The 14,699-nt window shown below is 40.6% G+C and overlaps 1 protein-coding gene across 2 annotated transcripts in view; it reads left to right on the top strand.

Annotated features, from left to right (window-relative positions):
* Phactr1 (phosphatase and actin regulator 1) overlaps window positions 1-14,699 on the top strand; it is a 437,712-nt gene that overhangs the window by 265,749 nt on the left and 157,264 nt on the right. For both annotated transcript variants that reach the window (XM_013030446.1, XM_013030448.1), the window contains one exon: window positions 3,564-3,728. In XM_013030446.1, the coding sequence (XP_012885900.1) occupies window positions 3,564-3,728 (165 nt within the window). The remainder of the gene's footprint in view (window positions 1-3,563; window positions 3,729-14,699) is intronic.

Here is a 14,699-nt window from a genome sequence, read left to right as displayed (position 1 = left end):
TAGCTTTCATCTCAGAACACAATTCTTTCGCACGTTATTGTGCTGCGAGACTACTGGATTCCGAGTCCTACTTTGCTTTGCTTTTTCTTCCTTTTCAATTTTTATTCACAAGCTGGCTCCAGCCTCAGCCTTCAGTCTTCCATTATCTGGTGGCAGAACCATCAGATTGAGAGCCAGCCTCTGCCATCAGATGAATTGGTGCAAAAATGCAATATGGGTGATTAAAGTATAAATCAATTAAGCCTAGTGTAATCTAGTCTGCTCAATAATCTACTGCACTTATGGGCTAACCATCTTGAATTTAATAATACACTTATTAAGGATTCATTTAACTAGAGTTATAATTATGCCTTTATAATGCTTTCTCTGCTCCTTGCCACTCTAGGTTTTAACAAAGCTCTCCTAATTGATTATAATGATTTTAATGCAACAACTTCAGAAATTTTTTAATCTATTTTTATAAGATAAGGTTTGATATAGCCTCTTCCCTCAGCCTCCTGAGTAGCGGGGACCATAGGTACACTTTTATTTTTCTTGAGACAGATAGTAATACTTATTTTGTACCTGTTTAGACATAGATGAATGTGTGTGATTCATTCCTTTATTTGAAATAATCAACTCATTTATTTTATGTCATTACTGAGTACCCAGCCAGGAGACAGAAACTCAGTATCAATCCTGAATAATTCTCATCTTCATTTTTCCTCCTAGGAGCCTGTCTCTTAATCCCTTCTTAACCTTTAACAGATATTTTAGGTTGGCTGGCCTCAAGAGCATTCAAATTCATTATTTTTAAATTTGTATATCCTAAGTTACATTGGAGACCAACGGAAAATGGAAACTCTTCCAAGTAAATGCAGATACCTAACATAGGGAAATTGTTTTGCATAGTCTTAGTGGTTGGAAGGCTGCCTATGGGCTACTGGGAGGCAGACACCCCAATGGGCTGTGGTGACAAGACCTCTTTTCACTTCACTGCAGCATGTGTTTGGGAAGTACTAGAAGAACTATGTAAGCCAGACAACACAGGTCCAGTTCCCTGAAGATCAAGGCAGGGAATCTGAAGATTCTACTGCAAGCTATAGGAAGCTTTGTAAAATTCTGGGTTGAGCAGATTTCAGGAAAGACAGTCTAGTGACACAGTAAAAGAGAGAATTAAAGGCAGGAGACTGGGCTTGGGGGACATAGGCCCGGAGGCCTGTGAAATCCGGGCCAGCCATAATAACATTGTAAACTAAAGGAAGAAATGGTGTGGGAGCAGGTGGCCAGGGAAAGAGGTTGAAAGACAAAATGGCTGTGTCTTACGTTGACATTCCTTCTCTCCTCCCCCTGGCTCTGGTTTCTCACAATTGTCACTAGCTTATGTGGCTGTCAGTATTCTGTTACTATAACAAGTATCTAAAGTAATCAACTATAAAGGAGAAAGGTGTAATTGAGACTCACAGTTTTGAAAGTTCCAGCCCAGAATCTGGCAGACTTGTTACTTTCAGGACTCCTGAGGAAGGCAGAATGTCATGGAGAGAGAGCTGGGTGGGGCAAAGCTGCTTACCTTGGGAGCAATCTGTCCCTCCATCTTTGAGTGGAGGAGCATCTACCGTCAATGCATCTTCATTGCAATAGCCAGATCGTTGTGGCACTCACTCTCCAGCCTGTGCCACCCTGCTATCTTTTGACTTGATGACAGAAGAGTGTTATTCTGCTGAGCTGGAACTGGGAATGTTTTGCCTCCTGTCCTTCAGGTCACTCAATCGATCAGGAATCCATGAATTGAGTTTGCTTTCTACACACCTCCCAACCCTATCAACCTCCCTTTAATCTTGCTGCCAAGAGCCTTTGCCAGCTTCTCATTATCTGTCACCAGAATAACTGCCACAGTGTACCGCCTGCCATCCGGTCACAATCCTGTCTTTATTTGTAGGTTAAGGAGTCCTCCTAAGTTATAATCATGTTCAGACTACAACAGAAAATCTCTTAGTCCATAAGATCTTATTCTTCAGGACTGTATATGGTGTACAAGTACGCATGTCTTTCCTTGGAGGGATAGTTATTCAGGCCAGACAAATCCAGTGGCTTGGGTTTGTCATAGAGTTAGATGCAGTGTTGTGTTCTGGAAAGTTGAGTTCTATGTCAGCCCCTCCATTCTGCTGAGCAAGTTATTTACTCTGAATGTTCTTGTCTTAGACATTCAAATGGCAGTATATTTAGCTCACTGGACAATGTAAATACTTGTGTGACTTAGAAAACAGTTTCTTTAGTTCTACCTAGTAAAAAGAGGCTGGTGAGATTGTGGCATTCAAGGAAGGTCCATCATCCTTCCTTAAGAAGACTTGAAAAGCTTAATGTCCTTGTGTTCATCAACAAAACACCTTGAGCTAAATAAGCTTTTTTAAAAAAAATGGAAGGTTTATCGTGAAGGTTTTTGTCCAGGACCAATTAGACCCATTGTTAGAGTGAGGCAATACTTTATGATGGGTATTAATTATATGGCAAAGCACATACACACACCACACAATGGGGGAGCAAAAGGGAGAAAGAAAGCAGAAGTGATCAGGGTCTCACAATTTCAATCAAGAACACACTCTCAATGACTTGAGACCTCCCATTAGGGTCCACTTCTTTAGGGTTCCACAACCTCCCAATAGTGCACCAAGCTGGAGACCATGCTTTTAATCCATGGTCTTTGGAGAATATTCCAGACCCAAACCATAGCAGTCTCAAGATGTTCAGTTATCAAAACTAGTCTAGATGTTCCCTAAACCCCTTCCCCCCGCCAGTTTTCTAAGAATACTTTAAAGTAAAACTCAAAGAGTTAAAGAAATCCAGCAAAATTAAGGCAATCATCAAATCTAGTAAAGTGTGAGCAATTGTAATGTCTGTTAGGAGTAACTCTAGAGTCCCACCCTCCGTAGATGGCAGGCTTCTGAGCATCTTGGTAAATCTGAGCAGTAGGAATTGGGTAATGGAGATATTGGAGAATAGATGGTGGGCAAATGTTTTCCTTCTCCTTTTCCTTCACTAGACGGTGCCATAATGATTCCACGAAGTTGAGAAGTTACTGGACCAATAATCCCATTGACTTCTTATTTGAATCTTCAGTTGGCATTTCCCTGCCTCGTGGGGAGTTTGATACATGTCAAGAGAGCACTGTCTTCTTCTTGCCCTTCTCATGCCATCTAAATGAAGGTTGGGCAAATTTGGTTAGAGTAGGTAGGCCTCTGGAGTAACTTGGGTTACTCCAAGTTATCTGTAATCCAAGTTACTCCAGAGGCTAAGATAGGAGGATCACTTGAGCATGTGTCACTGTGAGACCTTGTCTCTTTAAGAAACAAAGAAGCACACAAATGTAGTTGGGATGTTCTGAATCTCTAGGGTTTGTTTTACTGTCCCCAGCCTTTGGAACATATCAGTATGACTTCCATTCCAAAAGGCAAATGGAGCTCGTGTCACGTGGTTGCTGTTATCTGTAACCATGGAAAATGCTAGCCATCTGTGAAGCTCCCATTTTAACACTTCCCCCCCCCCCCACCCCCTTTTATTTCCATCTCTTTCTTGGAAAAAACAAGCTGAGGAAGTGGAGAGGCTGGCGGCGATGCGTTCCGACTCCCTGGTCCCGGGCACGCACACCCCACCCATCCGGAGGAGAAGTAAGTTTGCCAACCTGGGGAGGATTTTCAAGCCTTGGAAATGGAGAAAGAAGAAAAGCGAAAAGTTCAAACACACATCAGCAGGTAAGAAGGCTGCTTCCTTATTTCTCATTGGGTGTTTGCTTAATTCAACTTCATATCTTAATTTGGAGAATTAAATTACCACCAGCTGGCCAAAGTATAGAAAAAAAATTAAGCTTTAGAATTGCTCTTGTCTTTAATAATAATTCTTCAATCTGCTTGGAAATGGCTTTTATGTTCTTTGTATTCCCTTGTATCTCATGAGAGGATTTTTTGAGGGGTTATAGTCTTTTAATTTAAAAACTTACCCCTACTATTTGATCTATAAATAATCTGGACTTGGAACTCTACCTTTTCTATAATTGAATGCTTTCATTCTGGCATTGACAATCCATTTCTTATTATTCGTTTTATTTTCACTGCTTCACTAAAAGTCAACACACAGCAGAAAATGAGTTATGTATGGTGGTTGGCAGATAAGAATAGGTTATTTCATGGAGGAAAAATCATGAAAAAATGATTCTTGGACAAGTCAGGAAAACAAAGAATAGAAATTAGTCATTTCTGGAATGATAAAGATAACTATGCTGTTCACAGCTTAGTGACCAGCCAGGAAATATGAGGAAAGTCAGCACAGCTGAGATTTGTCAATTTGGAGCCAGGCTGCCTGGGTTCAAATCCCAGCTAAGATACTTGCTAGTGTATGGCTTTTTCAGTTGATTTAACTCTCTGCCTCAGTTAGATCATTTGCAGAAGTAGGGGTAAGAATTCGTATTTTACATGAGTTCATATTTGTGGAGATTTTCCCTGATGAAGTAGATAGGTAATTTTAGAGAAGTAAGGGTTCAGAGGCGGGAAATGTTACAGGAAAAGACAAAGAGTTATTGCATACTGCTGGTTTGCAATGAGATGATAGGGAAGTTCTACAGATAGTTTTTAGTTTTCTCTTAGTCTTCCTGGACTGCCATAACAAAATACCACAAATTGTGGCTTAAATTAAGAGAATGTATTTCTTACAGTAGTAGAGGCTGAAGAATGTGTCGACAAAGTAGGTTTCTTTCTGAGACTTCTGCAATCTTGCTATGAAATCAATGCTATGAAATCAAGTTGCTGCTATGAAATCTTCCTTTGTGTGTGTTAGAGAATGCTGTCTAGGGTCTTTTCTGATAAGGGCACTAATCACATCACCCTCTTAACCCTGACTAACTCCTGTCTCCAAATACCTTCCCTCTGTGCTTTGGGTTTCAACATATGAAGTTGGATGTGGCACAAATCAGTCAACAGCACTGTGTCTGTTTATGTATTCAGTTACCGCCCAGGCCTTCTTCAAGAATTGGATTTCCTTCTTCCCCTATGTCCTCAAAAGCTCAATCTGCTTCCTTCCCTCAGAATGATCACTTCCTCTGCTTTTCCCCCTTTGCCTCAACCCCGTTTAACATGGAAATCGATGATCCACTTTTTATTCCCTGAACATCTACAGAACTGAGCATCTTCATGACAATCACTCTAGAAAAACAAACGCATAATAAAGTTGGGAAAATCTTGAAATGTGCTCAGGACAGACCCCTGCACCCCAGTCCATGTTTTCTAGGCTTTTTTGTTTTAGGTGGAACCCTCCACTCAGTTGTTGCCATTTGTTAATTCCTTGGAGAGGAATGACCTTATGACTTCATGACCCACTAAATTGTTGCCTCTCTGACTGAGTTTCTTCACCCTGACTCTGTATCCTCCTTCCTCTGACACTGCATGGATTGCCTTAGGTGTAATATAGGTCATTCGTGCATTCCTAAAAACCCCAGAGTGGTGTAAAAGTAAGCAAAACACCAAGTGGACATTCCCCACTGAGAGAGACAGAAAAGGGCGGCTAGACTGTTGGATAAATAGAAACCAAAATAGTTACATAGAAGAAATAAATGCTAGTGTTGTGTAGCACTGTAGGGGACTCTAGCATCCAGCAGTCTATTATCTATTTGATAAAGAAATAAAAGGGAAGAATTTGAAGTTTCACAGCATAAGGAAATGATTACTGTTTAAGAAGGAAATGTTAATTACCCGGATTTGGTGATTATACATTTCTATACATGTATCAAATTATCACTGCAAATTATCACCAAATTACCACCAAAATCATGTGCAAGTATTGTATGTCCATAGTATGTTTCATTGAGGAGAAATCTCAAAGTAATATAGTGTCTTCAAGGTCAGTTATAAGCCACATGAACAGGAAAGAAACTGGGAGTATAATAAAGCAAGGCACCGGTAGCTCACACCTGTAATCCTAGCTTGTAATATTCAGAGGAATGAGGTTCAGCCCAAGCAAAACGTCTGTGAGATTCCATATCCAGAATCACTAGCAAAACTCTGGTCTAGAGGCATGGATTAAGTGGTAGACCACCAAGTAAGCACACAAGCCTAGTGAGTTTGAGGCCCTCAGCTTAAATTCTGTTACTACCATTAGTAGTGATAAAGATGCTGCTGCTGCTATAATAATAGCAGATTTTACAAGAGTCCTTTTTGACTTTGCTATGCAAAGTGTCTTGTAATAACACAAACACGTCTTCAAATAATTGTCGAGTGTCAGCATGAATCCCTGGCTGACGGGGTGATAAACACAATGCCTCCTTGCAAATTAAAGGCTTCGCTGAACATCTTTGGCCAAGCCATAGGGGAAAAGCATGAGATTTCTTCTGTGATCAATTGTTCTGACTTCTTAAAGACGTTGGAAGATTTGTCCCTCTGAGAAATACAGATACAATGGTGTCAAATTACTCATGAGTCACTAAGAAATCTGAAAAGTACTCATTTCTAGCTCTTCAGGGAGAAAGGATCCAAATATGTGACAGGCCCAGTTGCTGGCTCTATATGTTTCTTACTAACTATTCTTAGCAAGTGTTGTGGTCTCCACAGCCAGTTTGCTTCATCTGGCAGCTGATCATAATGTTCTGTGTTCGTGGTGGTGGTTTAAGACACTGCTTCTGAATTAAAGAAGGTAGGGGATACTTATGGATACCTTTATATCATGGGAAATGAGTGATGACATCATACACTTGATGCTATTCTAGTGTTTTTTTGTTCTGTAATTCATTTAACGTCTTACCTTGTATCAATCTCACTTCTTAATTGAATCCCAGAATATTGGATTACTTTTACAAAGGAGAAACTTTCCTTAGCCCAAAGAAACAATTTGACAACATAAGGATATTCAACATGATAGACTGTACACAGCTTCAAGTAATAAAGTAGAAAATCTCCTGTGTGTGGATATGAGTCATAGAGAACAGAAAAACTGCAAGAGGATTGTTTGATTGTGGGAACACTAATTGGTTGGTCGGTTTTAGTCCATATGCATATATCTGTCTGATATGTCAGGTGAGTGCACATGGGTGTGTGTGTGTGTGTGTGTGTGTGTGTGTGTGTGTTGTTCAAGAAAATTTATTCTCTGCCACTTGTTGAAGCTGGTGAAGGAGAAATGTTCAGGACCAGTGCATAGGTATATAGGGGTCTCTGCAATGGGTCTTACAGTAGGAAAGATTGAGCAGTTCCCCTCTGAACTCTGAAAAAGTAAAGATTTATGGCTGTGGAGTGGGGTGAGGATCCATGGATGCTTACTGACAGAAAACACTTTCAGAAGGAAGGAAATTCGTGTGTGTGTGTGTGTGTGTGTGTGTGTGTGTGTGTGTGTGTGTGTACCAGCCTGTGTGATCAGACATCACCTAGGGTATTTATATTATTCTCTCAAGAACGCTATCACAAATTACCATAAACTCAGTAGCTTACAACAATTTATTTTCACAATGTGGAGGCCAGAATATAAAGTCATGGCATCAGCAGATGCTCCTGGCAGCTCCAAGGAAGACTGACTCCCATGGTTCCCTGTGCACTGGTGGCCACTGCCGATCCTTGGTGTTCATGACTCAAGCAGACACACTAAAGCCTGTCCTATTAAGACAGGAGATGCACAGAGGCTCTGAGATCTCACAGCAGAGGTACAAGTTTCCAGGAAAGTTGTCTAGAAAAATGTATCCTAACCAAGGACAAAATAGATGCCACAAAGCCTGGACAGGAGCCTAAAAAGAACCCTCTTGTGCAAGATTTTCACAATAAAAAAAGAACCCTCTTGTGGAGAGACACAGAGTAGAGAAATGAAGGTTAGGGTTAGAGTTAGGTTTAGGTGGGCAAGGGTCAGCTGTGAAATTCTGTGTGTGTGCATAGAGGTGTGTTAAGGAGTCTGGACACTATCCCAATGGGATAAAAAAAATTCTCAGAGGATTGCATTTTAGGAAAAATCATTGTCTGTACCATGGGAATACCTTGGAATGATGCAAAATTTTGTTTTCAAGTTTATAATATCTATGTATTTGTCTGTAATAAGAGAAGATTTACTTGTGTTAGAATTAAGAAGACAGCTCATTGCTGTCAGATCAAATGTAATTTTAAGTGTTCCTATTGATTCTGGTCACAAGGACACCAGTAGCAGGTGGTTGATTATAATGTTGAGGAAAAAGGAAGACAGTTGAGACTTAAGTAGCAGTGACATTCGGAGCTGAAGTCTATGAACAGAGCAAGAGATATTTAGGAGACAGAATGAGCAAGACTTGATTACAGTGTGTGTGTGAGAGAGAGAGGATGAAGAAAGAATACATATAGAGCCACATTTAGGTTTCTCTCTGAGAAGTTTGGTGGGTGGAGGTACCACTTACTGTGTCAGGGTCACTGAACAGGAGAAGGTTGTTGAAGATGACGATCAGTTTGGGGGCATGCTGGCTTCTGTGTGTGTTCAAGACATCACCGCTCTTCAGTTTTCTAGAGAGCCCCCTGGGGACAGAAAATGGCATCTAGGAATCCATACTACAAGTCCTGTGTAAGCCATGGAGTGACAGAATACGAAGTGTGAATCACAAGGGTTATGGTGTCCCCCAGGACCCCCATTTTGTAATACTTATTTGTTTTAATTAATTCACTTGTTATTATTAAGGTGGTATACAGAGGGATTACAGTTAGAGGGATTACAGTCAGGTTATGAGTACATTTCCTTTCATACAGTGTCTTCTGTTCCCCCACTCCCTCCCAGCCCCTCCCTCCATTCTCCACCCATGAGTTGTATAGTTCACTTTCATCAGTAGGACCCCCATTGTTGGAAGATATGAGCAGAGGCAGAGAATGGCAGATAGACTCACTGGGGCCTTGGGAAGGAACCCCAGTGGAACAATGATACTACCAAACTAAAGGTGGAGAAAGTTGAAGAAAGGAAAGAGAAGAGTAATGCTGACACAGCCTGAAAAGATAGTAAGGATGGACAGATGTCCAGTGCATTTAATGTTTTGGAGGATAACAGTTTGGAGGAAGCCAGATAGGAATCTGGGATTTGGTTGCCATAGAGTTAAGAAGTAAATGCAAGGGGAGAGATTAGGGTATTTTTTTCTTCAGGAACTTGGACTTGGAGAAATGTGGAGTACTACAGAGTAAACCCAAAAGAGGCTGTGAGCTTGAGGGAGGTACTAAGAATAATCCAATCTCCAAGCTTCTGAGTTTGCCTCAATGGGGCTTTGGCATTGAGAGGGAAGTTGAGTCACCAGCAGAGTGATTACAAAGCTGAAGAAGAACATTTTCACACATTTTCCAGCAGTCACCAATACTCATAACTAGGGAAAACAAACATGCAAATAAAGTGTTATTTAGCATCTGATTTTAATAAGTCGTCCAACAAAAGTGAGTGGCTTTCCACATGTAGCTGGATCACACATTCCCTTTGGGTGATTGTGTGGAATATTCAGTCTGGGTATGATCCCCAGAACCAAAATGAAATTAAAAAGAGGTCACGTGTTCTTACTTGTATAGCTATCATAATCTACAATGGGAATACATACAGGTTACAAGGCAAGGCAGCTATATTGGCCTATGTGATTAAAAAAAAACTGTAATAGATTCAGGCTAGAAACTGTGGAAATCAGTACCTTCTACTGGATGGCAAAAGAGGCAGTTGATTTCAAAGTGAATTGTACCCAGAACTCTCTGCTTGTAAGTCTTTCCCTTATCTTTCAGCAAGGCCACTGCACGTGGTAGAGAGTAGATGCCCAATAAACACATATTGAAGTTAAAGTCAGATGGCTAGCCAGATGTTTTTTGGTAGTTAAACCACAATCAAGAAGAAGAGAGAAAGCAGTTGTTGCATCTTAAGATGGAAAGCCTTAATTGGCCTTTGAGGGATCTGGCACATTTCTGGTTGTTTTTCTATTTATCACAGTTATATGAGGTTAGGGTAAATAACAATATTTATTCAAGGTCAGATTATTTGGATAGGACTCTTGGTTGGGTTAGCAACTGATATTTAAAAATCCCCCAAACTTTGTGATTTAATGTAACAAAACCATTGTATTGTCTCCCATGTCTTGGGGATTGACCAGGTTCAGCCAGTAAGTTCTTCTGTTGGTCTTATTGGGAATCTTACACACATTTGGAAGTAGATGGAATTGGAATCATCTGAAGCAAACAAGACATATAGTCTCCATACAGTCTCAAGACCTTCTGCACAGTGTCTATGGTCTCTCCAACATCATCTCAGGAGTAGAAGGGGGAAGGCCTTTTTATGTCTGGGCCAGGATGATATTCACAATATGCCTGTGGTTCAAGCAAGTCACAAGACCACCTAGATTCATGGCTGCAGTGAACTTTATGATGTGGATGCCAGGATCCTCTTTGGAAGCCAACTGCACCATCATTCAAGGTGTATCAAATAACAGATGGTACCTGTTCCCTTCCTCTCGGGTAGAATGTACTACTGCAGTTTTACACTGACAGTAACAACAGCAGGAGCCATCATGTTACGTTTATTATGTCATGTGATGTGAAACATTCATGAAGGACTTTTTCCATACCTCCAGGGCTTGAGCCTTACAATAGACCTACAGGATCTGGTTAGCCAGTGAAGACACTGAGGCTCAGAAAGACGGAATAATTGGTAGAGATTACAGAGCTAGGATTTGAATTTAGCTTTACAGTTTTCTACATGATATTGCATGTCAGATCTGGGAGTCTAGAGCTAATAATTTAGGTGATGTAAAGAATGTCACCAGTGACATTTGAAGATGCTTTTTTTTCTGACATACCTTTCTAAAGCTGAAATGTGAACAGAAGCTCAGTGATCAAACCTGACAATGGAAGTCATCATATGAGTCTTTCTCAAATGCCTTGGAAGGCAGAGCGTAGCCTGTTACACATCTTTGCCCTCCAAATGGCATATTCATGATGAGTGTGTTCTAGTTGTTGAATGGGTAAGTCAATACAGATACGACATCCCTAATCCAGACATTCAGAATGCTCCAAAATCCAAATTTTGAGCTAAGAACTACTTAATCTATACTCACTCACCCAGTACCGCTCAGAATCATGGCATTAATATTCTCACTGGACCTCGACCTCATTTCTCTATACCAGGCATAGGAGCATATTTTGTACTGAGGTAAGCAGGTAGCAATCACACAGGCCTTTAAAAGGGTCACTAGATTTGGGGCTGGATAGATACAGTAGTAATTCTATAAAAGGGCACAAAGCATCCAGCATTCATCGTAAGAAGTAGGTGTGGCCACAGACTTCAATGATAAAAAGTTTTCAAGGAGAGAGGTGCTGTTGAACAATGGCCAGGGCCTAGGCACTGGAACCTAGTTGTAGGGTTAACCCTAGGCAGGTTGCATACATTCCCCTTGCCTTGTTTTTCTCATCTTTGAAATACACTTGAAACTGGTACCTCAGGAAGTTGTTGTGAGGATTCAGAAAGATAATAATTTGTAGACAAACTTTTAGGGTTGTACTTTGCATACAATCAATTTTGTCTGTCATTGTTGTCTTCTAGGCATACACCCAGAATAAGGAAAGACTTTAAGTTTTGAGTCTGCTGGTGATGATCCACTTCTCTGATATCTAGGCAGTGTTTGTTTAAAAGGCTGAGCATGGAAGCCTGCTTTTAAAACACACACAGTGTCAGAGCTGGGAGTTATCCCCAGGTTTCTTAAGTTCCAACAAGTAGATTCATTAAAGCATTTCCTCCCCTCTCTGAATCACTGTAAAGTGAACTGACACATTGGCCCTGAGGAAGTGCTCCATCCTGTTTCCCCTTGGTAAGTTATGGGCAAAAATACACATGACAGAAAAAGCCATGCATTGGGGATAGGGTCAGTATGTCCAAAGTCTCCATTTGAAAATCTATGGCAAGTCAGAAGGCTCAAAAAGAGAAGATTCATAAGCAGAATGGCCCATGTGCTTCATCTTCATGTCTCATAAAGCAGAGTGTAGTTACTACTGAAGCAGGCTAGAAAGTATTAATCAGACTTATACCAGGCAAAGCAGGGAATGTGGTCACCCTATACACAGCCATGGGAATAAAAATGGCTGTTTCTGAGGTCAGTTCTGTTTTACAAACAGAAGTGCCTGCTCTCTTTCAAGAAAAAAATTGAATTCACCAGCACATTAGAATGGCCTCTCTCTCTCTCCCTGCCCCCCTCTTTCTATCTCTCTCTTTCTCTCTTCCTCCTTCCCTCCCCTTCCTCCTCCCTCTCTCTTTCTCCTCCCCTCCATTTCAGTGACATGAATTCCGGGTCATTCCCTTTGCTTCTTTTCAGAATTAGATTTCTTTGTCCCCAGTCCTCTTTGTCCACCTCCTCTTCTGAACTTTTCTGCTGAAGGTCTTCATTAGAAATTCTGCTCCAGTGCAGTATTCCACCAGCACCATATTCTGTCTTCCTTCAGCATGTCTTACTCTCCAAAAATCTTGGTGGCTTCTGTCTTCATTTCAACCCACTTAGGCCTGGACACCTTTACCCCTTCCAAAGCCTCCGGAGGAGCAATTGTTACAGCTGCCTCTCACCGGGGCATGGGAAAAGCACCTTTGACTCTCCCTGAGCTTTTGAACTCAGTTTTCTTTATTCTTTCTCCACTATCTCGTCATGCTCTTTATCATGATGTTCTAAGTGGATCATAAGTTGCATCTTCTAATGACTGTTGTAGACATCTTAGTTTGTACATCCTAGCATGTTTTCAAAACAAAATCACCCAGTGATGCATCTTTCAAAATGAATTCCACTAGTTAAATGATAGGTGACTATAGTTCTCTTCCATTGTTTCTCCTTTCCTCCTAGAATATGTTTATCTCATGTAAAGCTCCTGGGTTCATCCAGTTGGATGAACATTTGCTGTTTCCTATCCATGCAACAGCATTGGATTTAGCTCTCCTTGCAGGCCTAATTTGTGTCCTTGGTGGATGACAGAACCAACCTTGGGCAGAATTTAAAATATAGATTGTCTGAGTTCACTTCCTGTTGCTAATCACACAATACGATAGACTAAACAAGTTATACAGAAAAGAAGTTTAAGCCAGGTATGGTAGCTTGTGCTTGTAATCTCCGCTATCTGGGAGGTGAAATTTGGAAGGGTAATGCTTTGAGGCCAGCTCCCCAACAAAAAATGGGAGCTCCTATCTGAAAAATATCACTAAAACAAAAAGGGCTAGAGTAGTAGCTCAAGTGGTAGAACAAAAAGAAAAACAGACCTTGGGACTAGTCCAAGGTCAATAGGCCAAGTCTGGTAATGGCCTTCTTACTGGTATATTCCCGAGGTAGAAGAGGGAATCAGATGGCAAAAGGCAGGAAGTGCTCAAAAGATGCACCAAACTGACTATTCTTGAGAACTATTCTCAAGACAACTTTCTAAACCTTAAGTCACTAATTCATTAATTATATGAGCTCAGAACTGTAGGCACCTCTTAAAGATCTACTTGGGTCTAGTCTAATGTCTCCTAAACGAGAATTAGTATTACATTGTGGGCTGGGCACCAGTGGCTCACACCTGATTCCTGGCTCTACCCAGGAAGCTGAGATTTGAGGATTGTGGTTCAAAGCCAGCCTGGGCCGGAAAGTCTGTGAGACTCTTATCTCCAATAAACCACCAGAAAACCAGAAGTGGGGTAGTGGCTCAAGTGGTAGAGTGATAGTCTTGAGCTGAAGAGCTGAGGGACAACGCCCAGGCCAGAGTTCAAGCCCCACAACCAACAAAAACAACTATATATGTATATATATATATATGTATATATATATGTATATATGTATGTATAAACATTGTGTGAGTTGTAAGGGATCCACCATCATAAGATTATGTACACCAGATGCTTCCTTTATACCCTGTTTGACTTCCCCTTCAGAAGCATCCTGATGTGAAAATGAATCACTTGGAGAATACTTCTGAATCAGGTCTCAATATAATTTCCAGGTCCAGTCTACTTCCTACCTCTTCCATCACTTTTTAATCTAGATATAAATTGCTCTGGATTTCCTGTGTCCCTTCAGAAATCTTTGGCTGTTTCTCTTTGGTTTTGTTTCACTCAGACCTAATAGTTACTGCATAATATACTTTAGTATTACCAATACTGAACAAGCTGCCATGGGCTTTTTATGTCCCAATGGTCTTGTGAAATAGTTACTTCTAATATTTGGGTTATCCACAAGGAGAATAAGACATGGGAAGTGTCAGTAAATTCCTAAGTGTCACGCAGCAAATAAATGGTAAAAACACTATTACAAAGCATTCTGGGCTTTCCTTAGAAATATCACCTTTACAGGTGATTTGAAATCATGATGTATAAAAAGGTCATGATATATAAATATCTAGGTAGTAAGTTTTCAACATACTTGATTGTAGTAGAAAAGAATATAGAAATAGGGTTTGGTGATTTCAGATATTTATACTTGGGAAAGGTAACTCTATAATGTGTGTTAACTTGTCTATTTTAAAAAGAGGAGGGAAACAACAAATCCTCAAAGAAACAACTGCCCAATAAATAAGTGTGCTAAAGACTTAAAGTGAAACTTCTCTGACGAGGAAAGAAGGATGGCCAATAGACACATGAAGTAATGCTCAACCTCTCTAGCCTTAAAAGAAATGCAAATCAAAACAACATTGAGATACCACCTCACTCCAGTTAGAATGGCTATAATCAAGAACTCTAATAACAACAGATGCTGGAGGGGATGTGGACAGAAGGGAACC

The sequence above is a fragment of the Dipodomys ordii genome, unplaced genomic scaffold (genome assembly GCF_000151885.1).
Source record: "Dipodomys ordii isolate 6190 unplaced genomic scaffold, Dord_2.0 Scaffold130, whole genome shotgun sequence".
Taxonomy (NCBI): Eukaryota; Metazoa; Chordata; class Mammalia; order Rodentia; family Heteromyidae; genus Dipodomys; species Dipodomys ordii.
Note: the sequence above shows the minus strand (reverse complement) of the source record. Positions and strands in the feature narration are given on the sequence as shown.